This window comes from Cyprinus carpio, chromosome B20 (genome assembly GCF_018340385.1).
Source record: "Cyprinus carpio isolate SPL01 chromosome B20, ASM1834038v1, whole genome shotgun sequence".
NCBI classification, from domain to species: Eukaryota; Metazoa; Chordata; class Actinopteri; order Cypriniformes; family Cyprinidae; genus Cyprinus; species Cyprinus carpio.
The window spans coordinates 13,265,614-13,283,363 of record NC_056616.1 but is presented as its reverse complement, the minus strand read 5'-3'; the positions used below and the strand labels follow the sequence as shown (position 1 = coordinate 13,283,363).

Below are 17,750 nucleotides of genomic sequence, written 5' to 3'. Positions count from 1 at the left end.
GTGGCTCAACTTACCCCACTATGTCCTATAGATATGTGTACATACTCTATCAATGAGTCAATGCAAAACGTCCTCAAACCAGTTCAATTAATCAATTGAATTACTTTCTGTGAGAGTACTGACAAATTATATTTTGCCTGCTGCCCTCTTGTGTTCTTAGGTAGATCTGCAAATGGTGGTTTTGAAGCTACATTTCAAAGATGTCTACAATGACGGTTTGAATGAACATTTAAAAAAAAAAAAACTTAGATACATATGGTACCATATAATATTGTTGCTATAGTGGCGTTGTGATAGCTGTTTCTCCGCGTTTGTATTATCTACAGTGATGAATAAAGTAAGCGAAAGCTCGTTTTAATTAAACATTCATATTCATGTATACTAATGGCTGTAGATTTTGAAAAGATTTTTGTTTCTTCTTTGTGGGTTTTCTCATAGCACATATTACCTGACCATGGAGCGGTGGTGCCTATCAGCAAATCCCTGAATGAGTGGAACCCAAAAAGATCCGGTATTTGTTTCCTTTGGTATCTTTACACGAGCGGACCGCAGTATGATGCTGCTGCTGCTGCGATGCACGACTCTATAGCAATAGTTAATATTATATGGTTTTTGTTAGCGCTGTGTTTTCTAATAGCCTTTTGTCTCTGTAAGTTTTCATTGAAACTGCCTCACAGCCTCGAACACGTGTTTCAGGATTTAATCCGATATGGAAAAACTAAAGAACACATCAAGCGCTCAAACTGGCAGCTCGTTTTTGACATATCAAAGAGGTGATTCGGGATTAAATGTAGTTTTATGTGGCTTTGTATATTCCCCAGATATCATGGTTTGAGCATGTCAAGGCGATAACGCAGGAAAGATTTTCTCTGATGTTGTTTTTAGGTGTTTCTATCATTTCTATGCGGTGTCTGTCATGTGGAATGGGCTCCTCCTACTATTCTCCTTGTGCTCTGTCGTCATGAATGAGGCTCTCCCTGATTGGTTAATTGACGCGCTTTGGTGTTTGACTGGCAGACCAAGAGATGCTTGGAACGGTACTTCAAATTACTTCATCTTTCTTTTTTAAACAATGGCAACCAGTGTGTTACTGTAGTAAAACCTTGAAAATATAGTAACCAAATCAGAAAAATTCTGAAAGCTCAGTGTAATGGAGATCCTGTATTTTTTAGATACATGTATTATATTTTTCTGCTTTAATTTGTTGCAATGTACTTTCCATTTACCATGCTGCAAAGAATATTCACATGCTTGCTTATTCATGCTTTACAGAGTTACATCTCTCCATTCTGCTTTTACAAGTGCTACTATGGGTCCACTCTCTTAGACGGCTATTGGAGTGCCTGTTTGTCAGCGTATTTTCTAATGGTGTGATCCATGTAGTCCAGTATGCATTTGGTCTGGGTTACTATGTCCTACTTGGACTAACTGTCCTTTGTATAAATTCCTCTCTGCCTCAATCAGGTTAGTATAGTTTCCTAGTTCAGATCCTTTCATCTTTATGTCACATTGTTTTTTGACTAAAATGCACCTTCATATTGAAAACTCAAACTCTAATACATGTTAACATAACTAAAAATATTTCAGTATTTATTAGCCCAAATGTAGCTGGACATTTTCCTGAACTGTACTAACTATCTGTGTAACTGTCTCTACAATACCAGGGTCTCTTGTTAGTCAGCTCACATGGCATCATGTAATCGGGACTCTTCTTTTCATCTGGGCATCACTCCTCCAGAACCGGTCCCTCTCAATGCTGGCCAAAATGAGGACTGACAGCTCAGGTAGAAAGCCACTGGGCTTTCCTTAGGAAAAAAAAAGTTTAAACTTATTCTAAGTAGAAATACAAAAAAAATAACCTTCTTATAAAGGTTTTTTTCTTTTTACAAATATTAAATCTTTGTTCCCTCTTATCCAATCCAGGTAAAGTAGAGACTCTAGCCCACAAGATGCCATGCGGGGGCTGGTTTGAGCTGGTCTCTTGCCCGCATTACCTGGCTGAGCTTCTGATTTATGTCTCCATGAGTGTTTGCTGTGGCTGCAGTTCTCTAACCTGGTGGCTGGTGGTACTGTATGTACTCTGTAACCAGGCACTGGCGGCACAGCTGTGTCATGATTACTACAGGAGCAAGTTTGAGACTTATCCAACTCAACGCAAAGCTTTTATTCCTTTTGTCCTGTGATTTTTATGTAATAAGCTCTTTTATATGGGAATAAGAATCAAATTAATAAAGTATTAACTAAACAAAAACATACATGTCCTTAATGTCTCTCTTTTAAATGGGAACAGCTGACACATTGATCATGCATGTTTAATGTGTAAGGAACAGGGCAAGGAGGGAAATACACAAGACATGACTGAAATGGACCGTTGCCGACACAGACTGACCTCAGATAGTGATTGACAGCAGCTGCATGCTTAGAGACTCAGTTACTGTGAGATGTCAGCAAATGATTTAAAAAAGAAGTGGCTTTTACCACATATTAACTTCCCCATCGTCCCTGCATCTAGAATTTAGTCTTGTTAAAAAGAGAATCAACTGAAAGATATTTTCTGCCTGTTTCCTGCTACTGATCAATTGATGACAGGTTTGTTTGTGAGTTTGACTTTTTTTGCACTTGCATATAGAGGATGTAGGATAAACCATACGCAAATACAAATACAGAATTGATTAAGCAGCAGTGGTAATAACGTTTAAATAAAATGGGCATTTACAAGTATTAAGATTTTACAAGTTTATGAATTAGTTTCTGCGAGTTTCAATAATCATGAGGTCAGTATTGCAAAACAGTGTTTATGTACCCAACATTTTTTTCCTCTAGAGATAAACAGATTTTATCTTCTATATAGTCTACACGTAAGCCAGCTATATGAATAACGTCTATCAAGCAAACCATACCTACTATTTCCACTTAGCTTCTAATAATTACATTTTCGAAATGTGAAAACCTGCGTAACAAAGAGAAGCCAAACTAATGTCCATAAATTATTCTTAGAGCTGAGTAGCGGTGTGTACCAAACCGAAGTGCTCAAAACTGGCCACTTCCAAGGGCCCTTCGGTATGAAGGATTTCGAAGGGTGCAACTGTGCTCCCATGATCCTTTGCGCAGATTCTTTGCATGATGACGGCGCCTCCCTGTGGCCACGTGATGATGACGCAAAAGGGCACTTCAAGAAACAGTTGTTTGGTCCCCTACGCCCTTTAACCTTTCGAAGCTCTCACTCCGGAGGGTAAACCCTTTTAAGGGATTAGGGCATAGGGATGAGCCCTTCCGAATGTAACGCAGGGTAGATCTCTATTTCGCTTTTGCGTTGCAACTCTACCTACCTTGTAGGCGTTCTTTATAAATCGTTGGGATTGACGTTTCAACCAATAGTCTACCTCAATTTCAGTGACGTATGTCGCTACTGTACACGTATCTCCCAGCTGACCAATCGCGGTCAGTTTTCAACCGATAGTTTTCTCTTTGCCTTGGTATCCGTCTCTCTCATCTCATCGCGAAGATGACCACGGTGGGCTAGCCTGATCCTAGCGACGAAACATTAATGTATATAAATTAGCGGTTTTATTAGCTTAATTTGCAAAGTATTATCATAACAACAGCCGTATTAGCCAGCCCCTAAGATGCCTCTTCGGGCCGGCGAGCGGCGTGGCGGTGGCAGGTCCTTATGCTTCCTTATTCTACTGAACGTGTTGTTTTCAGCCGGAGTTACAGCAATTCAAGAAGAGAATAAAGTCATTCACGAGGAGAAGCCAGCGGAGGTTCGTATGAAACATTTATCATCTTTGCTAGATAACGTACATGTGTAAGAATGTTTATTAAAACTTGTCAAATTGTGTCAAAGAGGACTTGTGCTGGAAGTAGCCGGCTAATTAGGCTAGTAGCACTGAAGGGAAACTAATTCGATTACACACTCTCTGATAGATGTGTCCACTTATTAGTCCACTTATTGACATTGTTGTGGCATTGAAATTTAGCTTTGATTTGAGGGCCCGAGTGCAGATCGAATGAAAACCTCAAGTGCATCTATCTGTAGTAAGTGTTTTTGTAGTTTTGTTGCTGTTTTTCTCAAGTTTTAACATGGAAAGTTGATCTCAACCAGGGCCTCAAAAGCAAACTTCCAAGGGGACCCAATAAGTCTAGAAATTATTTATATTTAGTTATAATAATAATCAGCTAAACTGATTGAATATTTTAATTGACACCATATCATCAATTTATTTGTTTTATTTTAACAGAGGTAAGTATCAGCTTAGGAGGGCTGTCAAGTATTATGTCTGATAATTGGGGGTCAAAAAGGTTGAAAACTACCAATCTTAAGTTAAAGTAGTATCATAATGACATTCATTCACAGCACACATATGTAGAATAAAAATAGTACAAGTTTGAAACGTTAACTTTGAATTTATAGGATCACTTGAAGCATTTGAGAAAATGATGAACATTCATAACATTCTTGTTCAATTCTTTACATTTCTATGTCCAACTCTACAATGTATTTCTTCAGGCAAACTGTTTGGATGAGTAAGTAATCGTACTACTACAGAAGTTGACAAAATCTCAAGAACTGCTCTGTTTTGTACCAACATATTTTCCATACTTTAATCCTTGGTTTATAGAGAAAACACATAAAATCTAATATTGTATCTCTGAATATTTATATTGCTTCATATTTTGAACAAATTTGTTGCTTGTAAAAATTGGATAATTGTTACTACTAATTGATCTGACATCTGAATCATAATTTTTGTCCAGCTGCAGAAGGCAACCACCGGTCACGCACCCGGCCCGGCAGTGAGTGTCGATGAACTCAATAAGGGAAACCTGGGCTTTATTCATGCCTTTGTGGCAGCCCTCTCAGTCATCATTGTCTCTGAACTGGGAGACAAGACGTTCTTCATCGCAGCCATCATGGCTATGCGCTACAATCGCCTCACTGTTTTGGCGGGCGCCATGTTGGCTCTGGGACTCATGACGTGTCTGTCAGGTAGGTTGTTCAAATGCACCTTTACTTTTTAAATCATGTTCAGAGGTTGATTTGCTTCACATCATATCTCACCTTCCGCTTTTCACCAATACCTCAAACTTTTGGTGTCACATGACTTTTAGACTTCCATAATGTTGAATAATCTTGAATAATAAACAACTATTATCTGACATAAAATGAACCTAGCATTAAAAAAAGCTAGTTTTAAACAAAATCAAGACCAATTCCTTAAAACAGGGATATTGTCCTATCCCACCTCAGAGGTTTTGACTTCAATTAAAATGTAAAATTATAATGAGTAGTTTAACCATTAAAGTTACACAATAATATAATAAGCAATAATTAATTACAAAAGAACATATGGTCTAAAAAAACAAACTAGCTAGTCCCTACTGAGTGTAAGCTTAATTTGCAATCATTTTACCTATTTTGACAATTTTTGAATTGATTTTTAATGTTTAAGGCTAGAAGTTGTCATTCTCCTTGTCATTGTTTTCCAGCTTTTTTTTTTCCTCAGATTGTCACCTCTTTTTTTAAATTCTCTGGGTTCCTATTCTTGTCTTTCATGTGTCTCCCCTCTAGCTCATCTGATACACACAGTGTCGATGAAAGTCTACTGAGTTTGTCTTTCTATGTACATAAAATCTAATGCATTAACAGAGAGTGTTTATCTACTGTGTGTTTTTATAAAATCCTCTGAATGCACGAATGACCTGTTTTTCTGTCTGTCTTCTCATTAGTCCTGTTTGGTTATGCCACCACCATTATCCCACGGATCTACACCTACTACATATCGACAGCGCTGTTTGCCATATTTGGTGTGAGGATGCTGAGGGAGGGACTGAAGATGAGTGCTGATGAAGGGCAAGAGGAGCTGGAGGAGGTCCAGGCTGAGATAAAGAAAAAGGATGAAGAGGTAAAAGCTTTATAGTTCAAGTGTGTTTGTTCACAGGTGTGGCTAAATAACACCCCCTGCATAATTTAAGCATTTTATCTGACCTTTAATTGATTGATTCCCTCTCCTCTCGTAGCTTCAGCGCTATAAGCTAGCCAATGGCTCGTCTGATGTGGAAGCGGGGACAGCGGCAACTATATCATCTCAGAGAAGGTGTCTCAGTTTGATTTCACCAATATTCATTCAGGCACTCACCCTCACCTTCCTCGCAGAGTGGGGCGACCGCTCTCAGCTTGCCACTATTGTGCTGGCTGCAAGAGAGGTATGTACACGGGGTCCAAAATTAATAAGACTTTTATTCTTATTTTTATTTCTTACCATTTTAAAATTGCTTACCTGGATGGGAGATTGATCGATTGATTTTGCTTTTGTTTTAAATTTTATTCTTTCTTAAGACTTGTTTTTATTTATAAATAATTTTAAATAAATGTTCTACTAAAATATTCACATTTTACCATTTTAAATATTCTTAATACCCATGGAACTGTATTTGGCATTTTGTAACAAACTGATAATGTAGATGATATATTTTAATTATAATTAATTACTATAATTAAATACTATAAATAAATTCAAATACATTTTATTCTTAATTCCATTAGACTTTTATTCTAAATTATATTTTATAAGTAATTAACTTTAATTTAACATACTTTGTCACTTATTACCATTTTAAATATTCCTAAAGCTATATGCATATTCCAGCATTCATCGATAGCTTAATATTAGCAGCTAGCAAATGACTTGAGTGTTGTGAATAACTGGCTGGTTTTGTGCTGCAGGATCCATTTGGAGTAGCAGTTGGGGGAACATTGGGACACTGTCTGTGCACAGGCCTGGCTGTTATCGGCGGAAGGATGGTGGCTCAAAAGATCTCCGTAAGAACCGGTGAGACGGAGTCATTTAGTACAGGACACCTTGTTCTATTGTTTTGCATAAGCACAGACCTATATCCAGATTTATTTGCTGATACTTCCTGTTGTTATCTCTACAGTTACAATCATTGGTGGAATCGTTTTCCTGGCCTTTGCGTTCTCGGCCCTCTTTATCAAGCCCGATTCTGGATTCTGATGGAAAAACTGACTCTTGGTTTCATTTTGTATGTATACAACCCAGAACAAGTGGAACAGAGAGAGACTGCGCAAAGAGCGCAGACGGCTTGTTTATATGTTTGAGTGAATCTCTTTTGTGCGAGTAAAGTATGACTGCCTGAATGAATGAAAAACACTCTGCTCATGTCTTATTGAGCATTTCAGTTTTTTTGCTTAATCCCTCCTTGTGTAGTCTTTCTTTACTTTCAACCAGACACTGTTCTGTTTTTAGGTGATCTTTATATTTCTCCTTTATGCCTCCTCTAACAGTTTACTTGAACTTGGCAGATGTTTGTCCGGCACATTTAAATAACAAATCACGAATCTTGTTTTTTACATTGTTTTACCTCTGTTTGAGCTGTGTGCTATGGGCAAATACCGGCCTGGCTCCATTCTACTTATTTCAAGTTCAAGCTTACCTGACTACAAAAGCTCTAAAGCCAGATCAAGCACTGTCACTCACCCACTGCACAGCCGTAAATCTACTCACGTCTCAGGAGTATTTAGTGGGTAAGAGCCTCATAAATGTCACAATTCCTTTATCAATAACAAACTACCGTATTGAATTGAATGCTGATTAATGCTATAGGAACTGCCTGTTGATGTTTTGTCCTTTATTCATACCATATTACCAAAGGCTTTAAATGTAGTATGGGATTATGTGAGATCTGATTACTAAATCACATGTGGCCTTTAAACCCAGTCACGGTATTTATTGGTCATCATTGTGTGCTCAAATGCATTTGTGCTTCTGCGTCACTGGTCATAAAGTATTAGTGACAGTCATGCTTTCACAGGCTCCCCTGAAAGAAGCACACGGCGTACATTTGCTGTCTTCTTGTAAAGGAAGGGTATCATTTCTTACATCTGCCCTTTTCTTCCGAATGCTTTTTATTTATTCTACTATGGAGCACAGATATTGATATTTTGTCGTTGGTTGATTTATTCTGTTGAGAAGGATATTAGTTTCTTTTTTTTTTTACATTTTCAGGGTGACTTTGTCAATATTTGACAGGGACTAACTTTGGAGAGTGTGCTGATTGAACTATTATAGAAAAACTGCAAAAATGTTATTCCTGTCAATATCGAATAAAAAGGTCAGTCTCAGTCTGTCGGATGTGGTTATTTTTCACAATGCGGAAAAAATATTAAATCAAGGAGCAGATAATAACCCTACAATGTTATGAAGCACATTTTTCAAAGATGTTAACAGAAAAGTATCCAAAAACGTTTTGAGGCCACGAGTCACTGCATTACAGGTGCATCTCAATAAATTAGAATGTCGTGGAAAAGTTCATTTATTTCAGTAATTCAACTTAAATTGTGAAACTCGTATTAAATAAATCCAATGCACACAGACTAGTGTAGTAGTTTAAGTCTTTGGTTCTTTTAAATGTGATGATTTTGGCTCAATAAATTAGAATACTTCATAAGACCAAAAAAAAAAATATTTTTTAATGAATTGTTGGCCTTATGGAAAGTATGTTAATTTACTGTACATATACTCAATACTTGGTAGGGGCTTCTTTTGCTTTAATTACTGACTCAATTCAGCGTGGCATGGAGGTGATCAGTTTGTGGCACTGCTGAGGTGGTATGGAAGCCCAGGGGTTTCATTTATAAAAATTGCGTACGCACAAAATGGGCATAGAAACATGCGTACGCAATTTTCCACGCACATATCGGGATTTATAAAAAATAAACTTGGCTTAAATATGTACGCAATGTACGGACATTCTAATCTAGACCATGCTTACGAACTCTTTTTCCTGGAGTGAGAAAACAACAATTTTAAAATCTGTTCGATATACACATTTACATTGAATATTCCACTCTCATTAATGGAGGTAATCACTGAAATTACATAAAGTCATTACGCAGAAATTATGTTTAGTGGATACGCTTGATCACTTTTCCTGTGGCATTCTGTTTTAATGACAGCGAGGAGTGCTATAGGTGCACAATGATTCATCTTCAAACTAAACTGCAGATCTCATGTTATGAGAAAATATTTAATTGAGAACAATGATAAATGATGCGCACTTCGATACTGTGGCGGACACTGCTGGATTCGGTGGAACGGTCTATATCGTCTGGTTTGAATAGGTCCAAAGATAATATCTTACTGTACAACCACAGCTGCACGGAGGTATTGAGGCCGTGTGAAGGCATCTCCACATTATAAAAAAAAAATTAAAAACCCTGTATATTTGATTGATACAACTTGAAGAAAATGGTAATTTGCATGTTTACTTTGTCAGTGACGCGCCGAGTCAGACAATTCTATTTACACTGATATAAACATATGCTTAAAATAGCTAAAAGATCTTCACCTTATCAGCAAACCTGGATAAATTAAATTTGATTTGAATTGTTTCAAACAATTGAAATGCTATTTGGCCAGTGGAAAAGAATGAGATAAACTCTATTCTAAAATATTTATCTGAGAACTATTTTAAACAGTTTTGTTTTTATGGATTTTGATATATTTATGCTAAAACATAACAAGAATACTGGATGATTTTAATCAATAAAAATGGCATTTATACTCCGTATCTCATATTTCCTTGATGTTTTGTACCTTTAACGGTGTTAAATATGGTGTCACGTGGATGGGAATATGCATGGAAATGATATGCAGATGAGGTTATGCATAATAAAACTAGGCGTTGTAAGCCCCATGGTGATTTCGGAGAGGAGACGGGGTGGAGATGCACGTACGCACAATCTTCCTCTGACTGGGATTTATAAAGGGATTTTTGCGCAGGTTCTGGCGTAAGCATGGTTTTATAAATCTGAAAACTTTTGTGCAAAACCTAGCTCTTGTGCATACATACACCTTTAGGATAAAATCTACGGAGAGTGTTATAAATGAGACCCCAGGTTTCTTTGACAGTGGCCTACAGCTCATCTGCATTTTTTGGTCTCTTGTTTCTTATTTTCCTCTTGACAATACCCCACCGATTCTCTAAGGGGTTCATGTCTGGTGAGTTTGCTGGCCAGTCAAGAACACCAACACCATGGTCATTTAACCAACTTTTGGTGCTTTTGGCAGTGTGGGCAGGTGCCAAATCCTGCAGGAAAATGAAATCAGCATCTTCAAAAAGCTGGTCAGCAGAAGGAAGCATGAAGTGCTCCAACATTTCTTGGTAAACCGGTGCAGTGACTTTGGTTTTCAAAAAACACAGTGGACCAACACCAGCAGATGACATTGCACCCCAAATCATCACAGACTGTGGAAACTTAACACTGGACTTCAAGCAACTTGAGCTATAAGCTTCTCTACCCTTCCTCCAGACTCTAGGACCTTGGTTTCCAAATGAAATACAAAACTTGCTCTCATCTGAAAGGAGGACTTTGGGCAACAGTCCAGTTCTTCTTCTCCTTATCCCAGTTAAGACACCTCTGACGTTGTCTGTGGTTCAGGAGTGGCTTAACAAGAGGGATACGACAACTTTAGCTGAATTCCTTTATACGTCTGTGTGTGGTGGCTCAGTCCATTCCTTGTGAAGTTCACTCAAATTCTTGAATCGATTTTGCTTGACACTCCTCATTAGGCTGCGGTTCTCTCGGTCTTTTTCGTCCACACTTTTTCCTTCCACTCAACTATCTGTAAACATACTTGGATACAGCACTCTTTGAACAGCCAGCTTCTTTGGAAATGAATGTTTGTGGCTTACCGTCCTTGTGAAGGGTGTCAATGATTGTCTTTTGGACAACTGTCATATCAGCAGTCTTCCCCATGATTGTGTAGCCTAGTGAACCAAACTGAGAGAACATTTTGAAGGACCAGGAAACCTTTGGAGGTGTTTTATGTTGATTAGCTGATTGGCATGTCACCATATTCAAATTTGTTGACATAGTGAATTGGTGGGTTTTTGTTAAATATGCGCCAAAATCACAATTAAAAGAACCAAAGACTTAAACTACTTCAGTCTGTGTGTATTGAATTTATTTAATACATGAGTTTCACAATTTAAATTGAATTACTGAAATAAATGAACTTTTCCACGACATTCTAATTTATTGAGATGCACCTGTAGATGCAAAAAATCAAACCAACTGGCATCTGCAAAAAAAAAATACACTTCAGTTTTCCTCAGGACTAGCTCCACTTTTTTAAAACTTTTTTGTTAATTGTTTTTTTACCAACTAGTCTCAAGGTAAATGTTTGCAGCCATCAAGTTCATTATAGGGTGTCCTAGAATGACCACCGGTGTAGTTCAATACATGTTCCACAGAGTTTGACAACCAGAACTTGCCAAGATTTGTCTTCATTTTAAATTAAATTCCTGTCTTCATATTTAGAAACCTAAGAAACATTGTAAATGTTCTGATTAAAATGGGTGCTTGTGCTATATTTAAATAAATACCACTTGTCATAGATACATGTAATTTTTTTTTTTTTTTTTTTTTTTTTTTTTTGTGACCAAGAGAGACATTCTACTTTTGGGGGCCACTGTAAATATGTGTATTTATTTAATTCAGAGATTTTTGAATAACAGACATTTCTTATTTATACCAAAGACTATAGAATACCTTAAAATCATATTTTAATCTTAAAAGGACTTTGGTTATACTGAAGCACTAGTGGTGACCAGATTTTTCAAAAGAAAACATGGGACTTGTTACTGCAGTGTAACGGCGGAACGTTTACAACTATTTGCAAAACAATCCCGCACCGTTCAGGCCCAATGTAGTAGCCTACATACAAACAATATTACTTTAATTTTAAGTTCAGATTTGGTGATCATCAACAAATGGTGACGTGAATCTTTACTTGAACAAATCAGTTGAGTGAATGATTAAGTGGCTCAACTGAAAAAAAAATCCCTTCTAACAAAGCATAAATCTAATTTATTAATCTTATTTAGAGGAAAACAATCACACCAAAATGTATAGGAATAAAAACAGTCATGACAATGTTTATATATATTTATATATATATTTTAATAATTTTATTTTCAAAATTGAATAAGGGGAGTAAACGGCACTGTTTGTTTAAAAAGTTTCCATTATTTCTTTGTTAAATGTAAGAATGGCCTGGCTCACAAAATGAACCCAATACAGCATACGGTTTTCTGATATTAATTTTTTTTTTTTTTGAGGAAAACAGAGCTATGCTCTGGTAGCCCCTGATGGAGCATTAAAATTCGATAAAACCTAACAAATGATGAGAGTTTAAACCTATTTATTGGTATAATTAAATAGTTTGCTATTTTTCCTCCATATTAACGTGTACTGACCAGATACATTTCATGAGCCAAACACAAGTGCTCTGCAAAGAACATCACACGTACAAAGTTTAAATGATAGCAAGAGAACACTGATAGACATTCAGAACTTCTAGTGCGTACATCAGAACTACAGAACATTTAACATGGTTCACCACCTCCTTTTCCACTGGGCGCTTTTAATATTTCAAAAACAAATTCAACAGGATTTTGCCATGTTCTCCCATCTTTTCTCAAAGCTCTTTGGGTTAAAACGCCAGCTGACATGGAGTTGCATCGAGCACCACAGACAATTCAGAGGTACATACAGGGCAACCATTTTGTATCGTCCTGTTTTTTTTGTGTGTGTGTGTGTGTATGCAGAAGTATGTGTGTTTTTGAAGAGGTCACTATCACAAGATCAAGTGAGGAAGAGAGGTGGGGCAAGATTGATGTGGGTTTATTATTATTCTGAACCAACCTGAGGAAGCTGTAGTATTTCTGTTACCTTAGGGCTGACATAATACAAATCAGTGCAGAAAACAGAAAAACAACCCCTTGTACTCTAAAACATCATCACGCGTCAACAACTGACATCTGATGCCAGTGCGAGAGGATGCACTATGCATCAGAAGGACATTTTCGACCCAGCCTGAATTTGTATAGGTGTCCTATACGTTTTAAGCAAGATTTGTGTAAAAAAAAAAAAAAAAAAAAATTTTATTACCTTCAAGTACCCCAAAACATAAGCAGGAGTCTATAGCAAACATCAAAGACCTCTCTTACTCAGGCAAAAACCTAAAAAAAAAAAACTTCCTAATCCAACTGCATTGTGGGGAGAAAGTTCAACTGGTCCTCCAGTGTGTCACAGTTTGTTTAAATCCTTCACTTGAGGTTACAATATGGAGTAAGCTTAATTTTCTTTTCCCTTTTCTAGCAAAAGGTGTATAACAGCTGTTTTATACATCAACTAGTCTATCTGCATAAATTCTCTGTTCTGACCTTGCTGTAGAAAAATAAGAACATCTAATTTTCAATATATTCCTCTTTAAAATATTCTTGAAATGTTACTATAAAGCTAAGTGACAGTTTTACATTCAATCAATAATCTCGCCTTGCTCATTCTAGCCGTGCCGTCATAAAATTTCTGTGGTATTGAAATGTACAGCCATCCATCACTTTTACAGGACCACAGAACCAACACATTAATGACCGTCTCGAAGGGTAGAAGAACAATAGGATGAGTTAGATTACATTATCATACTGCATTATCATAAATCACATGAGTTATTCTGCTGCTGAGTGGATACTGCAACATGAACTGTCCACAAACATCCCGCACAAACCAAACATTCAGACTGGCACTTTCATATATAGTGAGGTCTGATATTGAAAATATTGGAATGAAATACACCTGTCTTCTCGTACTAACCTGAAGAGGCAATATTGCTCATTAGTGCGCAAACTTCTGATGATTAGAATAATTATTAAAACAATTAATAACACGATCTTGTCTAACAAGACCAATACAAAAAAAAAAATACAAAAACTGTCATCCATAAGTGCTACCTGTTGATAAAAGTGACTCTCAGCTTTTATAACTTAAAAAAAAAAAAAAATAGTGTTTAAGATTTCTTCATAGGGATAAAAGGGTTCCATAAATCATATAGATATATAACTAGAGGAAAACACAATTATTACTTTTGAACATTCTTGATGGTTAACTGCTAACAACGTCCCATTGAGCAACTTTGGGGAAGCTTTAATTCTAGCAATTACTGTATTGTCGAGCATAAATATAAATCTCAAGATCCTGAAGACACAGTTTGAATATCAAATTCAACATCTACAGTCTGGCTCATTTTAATTGTAACACTACAGAGGCCAATAAACAGAATCAGATTGTCAACATTAGGGTGGTTTTCTGTGCTTTGGACAATGAGCTAAAAGTTGCTAGTGACTATGTCAGCGTTACAGAGGTACTAGTGAACCGATACATTCCTGCTTTTCCAGAGCTGTGTGGAAGAAGGTTGCAAAGTCAAGTTGCTATCATTGAAATGTCATCATTTGTCAACGAGCGGAGACCCAAGAAAGGCAAGTGAAAGTGTTCCTGCATTAAAGCTGTGCAAATATGTGATAATTTAATCTCTAGATGATAAACATATGGTTTGATTGTTTAAAATATTTCTGGTTACTCAAACCTATTTTGTTAATCATACCTAAAACACTGTATAACAGTGTAAACAACCATGTAAACCACTGTAAAACTAGAGGAAGCTATGGCTTAGCCTTAAGCTAATTTACCTGTATCCTTTAGAATCATACACACTAAGCGATTATATTTTTCCTCATCATAACCCTGCTGTTTTAAGCATCAGTTCCAGTTTGGCAGAGTATGTAGCTACCATCGGTACATAATAGCGAATGTTGCAAAAGCCGCTGCCAGCCGTAATGATTCTGCGCTAAACAGTCAAAGCGCCATTTCCTACTTTTTTTTGCCTAATCGCACGATATACTAAATCTGAAGCCTTCTCTTTAAACTATTTACAAATGTAAAACATCTCTCTGAAATATATCTATATTTTTGCCATTACTAAGGTGTATAACACGATGCAAAACTTCTAAAGATTGCCTGTTCCTTTAACAGTTTTACTAAAACACGAAGGCCCTTTTAAACCAACTGTGACACGATCTGTGGATCCAGCATTGGCAGACACACACACATACGAACACACGTGCGCAAGCACATACACACACTCACCCCCATCCCACTGGAAAAAGGAAGTCTGTGAAGAGATCAGCCATTATGTGTATTAAGTTTAGCTTTTTTTCCTCTGAATATTAGAAAAAAAGTATATTCAAAGCTACAAATAACAGACTACGCTTTTCGTCTCATGCATCATATAAAATATTAGTTTCTCTTTCCTTTTGTCCATATATTTACACATTATTTTACAGGTGAACTGTACAATAAAAGTTGAATCCACGTGACATTCTTAAAAATATTTTCTGACCCATAATTACTTGCGACAAGTAAAATGAGGAGGAAAGAGAAAGAGAGGCCAAGAGAAAGACGCTGTTTGTCCTGCGTGACTTCTTCAAGCTTCTTCTGCATAAATTAAACCTGTGAAAGAGGGATGACGGCACACACTGGGCATACAAGACAAAGGAAATGCGAATATTGTGGTGGAGACCGTTTGCGGAAAACCAGACGCCGCCGTTTCCTTGCCAGCCAGCAGAAAGTTCGGCTTTCGTGGTCGGACCTCTCCCAGAATTCAGTGCAAGCAGCCGTTGATCAACTACCTATAGGTCGGAGAGGGCACAGGGTGAAAAACAACACCCGTTTAGGTCTAGCCCTTCACCTATAAGCAGTGGAAGGGTATCTGAGAGGGTACAGTACGAAATACTGCTATTGTTTAGCTCCAAACAGCCCCCTCAGAAGCCCCTCAGCCTGCAGGACTGCTCAGTGGAGACTGGGTTGTGTTCCAGACGTGCGGTCAGCTACTGAGGTGGCGCTTTGGACCGGTCCGTCATGCTGTCTGAGCGATGAGCTGCCAGTTGCTGCTGCAGCTGCTGCTGCTGTTGTTGATGTTGTTGTTGCAGCTGTTGTTGTTGTTGTTGATGCTGCTGCTGCAGCTGTTGTTGCTGCTGCTGCTGCTGCTGCTGCAGTTGTTGTTGCTGCTGTTGCAGTTGCTGCTGCTGTTGTTGTTGTGTTGCGGCTGCAAAGGTGCCTTGCTGCTGCAGGGGAAACGCTTGAAGGATCAGCTGGGCAGATTGGTTGCCATGTAAAAGCCGAGGGGCCTGTGTGAGGAAGCACAAACGTTATTATATATGGCAGGGATGAAGTGATATTGAATTCTTGGTTGATACCAATGAGACATTAATTATGAGACATGTTATGGCCAATAATCAACATGACAAATATTATACAGTCATCTGAAAAACTCAGGACACCCTATTGAATTCCATGTTTTTTTGTATCAGGACATTCTAAAAAAAATATCTACAACAACAACAACAACAAAACCTGTAGGAATTGCGTTTGCTGCTGGGAAAGCTGAGCCTGGGCCTGTCCTTGCTGTTGGGCTGTTCCTGTAGCTATCTGTGACTGCGTTTGTGCCTGCTGCTCCGGCGTCTGCGCAGACGGCTGCTGGGTGATGCTGATTGTTTGAGCCTGGCCCTGCTGCGGAGCAAACGCAGTCACCACCTGCCCCATGAACATGGTGGTAGGCACCATAACTGCACCACACGCCATTGGGCCGGTTACTAGCTTGGTGAGGAGCTGTGGGGCAGCAGGGAACCTGTGGGAGGCAGGACAGCAGGTTATTAGTTAGCTTTGTTATGAGTTTCTGTTGGGACCAGTTGTACCGTGACATGGTCAGGAGTCCCCAGGCATTTTTGAAAAATGTTTTATTGTTCATTCATAAATAACCAATAAGTTTCCATATCTATAGGAGCTATATATACAAAAAGGAAACTTAGGAGAGATGAGATTCATGATAACTTTTTTGAGTTTTGAGCTAGTCTAGTATTCTAATGTGCTTATTAAACTGTGTACATGCCCTGCATGTTTCAAAGTGTCAATGTGTGTTTGTAACAGCTGCACATGTACCGTATCTGCCGGTCTTGTGCGAAGGTGGCGACCGCAGCTCCGCTGGGGCTGCTGTTCTGGGCCAAGCTTGTGGAGATCTGGACAACGTTGGCCTGCGCCGGCTGAGAGATCATCATGGTATTATACAAAGATGCAGGCAGTGCTCCCTGAGGAGACTGCAATGTGTGAGACGACCTCTGAGACTGCTAAAAACAGACAGAGATAGAAAGAACTGATGTTAGACTATATTATTTTATTTATGTTTATATCAGTGCTGATAAAACGATTAATCACGATAAAACGCATCCAAAATAAAAGTTTCTGTTAATATATGTGTGTGTACTGTGTATATTTATTATGTATATATAAAAGACACACACATACAGTATACATTTAGAAAATATTTACATTTACATACATTTATATTCATTTAATTTATATTATATATAAATATATTTAATATATAAACATACAATTTTTCTTAAATATATACATGCATGTGTGTGTATTTATATATTAGGGCTGTCAGTCGATAAAAATTTTTAATCTAATTAATTGATTAAAATGTTGCATGATGTTTTGATTAATGAATGAAATTAATCGCAAAATATATTTGACTGTGAAAATACCCACAAAAGATTATTTAGAGCTATTTTTGTTAAATGAGAAAGTATCAATTACAAATTGTAGCTTTAGAAAGAAATATTTGATTTGATTCAACATAAAAGTAACTACACATAAGCATTTAGGCTAAAAGGGCCTAACGTAAACTATGTAACATAACAGAAGATAAAACTGAGAAACATCTCAGTATTTTTTGTTCACACAATGAACGTCATTGGTAACTAAAACAGCTTTGTTACCAATGGTCTTAAAAATACCTTCTATGTTCCACAAATGAAAGTTCTGA

The 17,750-nt window shown here is 37.5% G+C and overlaps 3 protein-coding genes across 8 annotated transcripts in view; 2 read left to right on the top strand and 1 right to left on the bottom strand.

Annotated features, from left to right (window-relative positions):
• The first annotated feature begins 515 nt into the window (after nt 1-515).
• srd5a3 (steroid 5 alpha-reductase 3) lies at nt 516-2,251 on the top strand. The gene is made up of 5 exons (XM_019083997.2): nt 516-773; nt 886-1,037; nt 1,273-1,464; nt 1,665-1,784; nt 1,924-2,251. The coding sequence occupies exons 1-5, from the start codon at nt 574-576 to the stop codon at nt 2,181-2,183; spliced, it is 924 nt and encodes a 307-aa protein (XP_018939542.2). The 5' UTR covers nt 516-573; the 3' UTR covers nt 2,184-2,251.
• Nucleotides 2,252-3,278: 1,027 nt separating this feature from the next.
• Nucleotides 3,279-8,143, top strand: tmem165 (transmembrane protein 165). The gene is made up of 6 exons (XM_042747254.1): nt 3,279-3,764; nt 4,759-4,990; nt 5,731-5,906; nt 6,022-6,207; nt 6,728-6,833; nt 6,940-8,143. Exons 1-6 carry the CDS (start codon nt 3,627-3,629, stop codon nt 7,014-7,016), a joined length of 915 nt encoding a protein of 304 aa, XP_042603188.1. The 5' UTR covers nt 3,279-3,626; the 3' UTR covers nt 7,017-8,143.
• A 3,824-nt stretch (nt 8,144-11,967) lies between these two features.
• The window catches only part of clocka (clock circadian regulator a), a 52,176-nt gene continuing 46,393 nt past the window's right edge, over nt 11,968-17,750 (bottom strand). For 4 of the 6 annotated variants that reach the window (XM_042746946.1, XM_042746950.1, XM_042746948.1 and 1 more), the window contains exons 22-24: nt 16,862-17,046; nt 16,277-16,550; nt 11,968-16,050 (exon numbers count right to left, since the gene is read on the bottom strand). In XM_042746946.1, the coding sequence (XP_042602880.1) occupies nt 15,751-16,050; nt 16,277-16,550; nt 16,862-17,046 (759 nt within the window). In that variant the 3' untranslated portion in view covers nt 11,968-15,750. The remainder of the gene's footprint in view (nt 16,051-16,276; nt 16,551-16,861; nt 17,047-17,750) is intronic. The other 2 variants (XM_042746949.1, XM_042746951.1) reach the window with 1 other exon arrangement.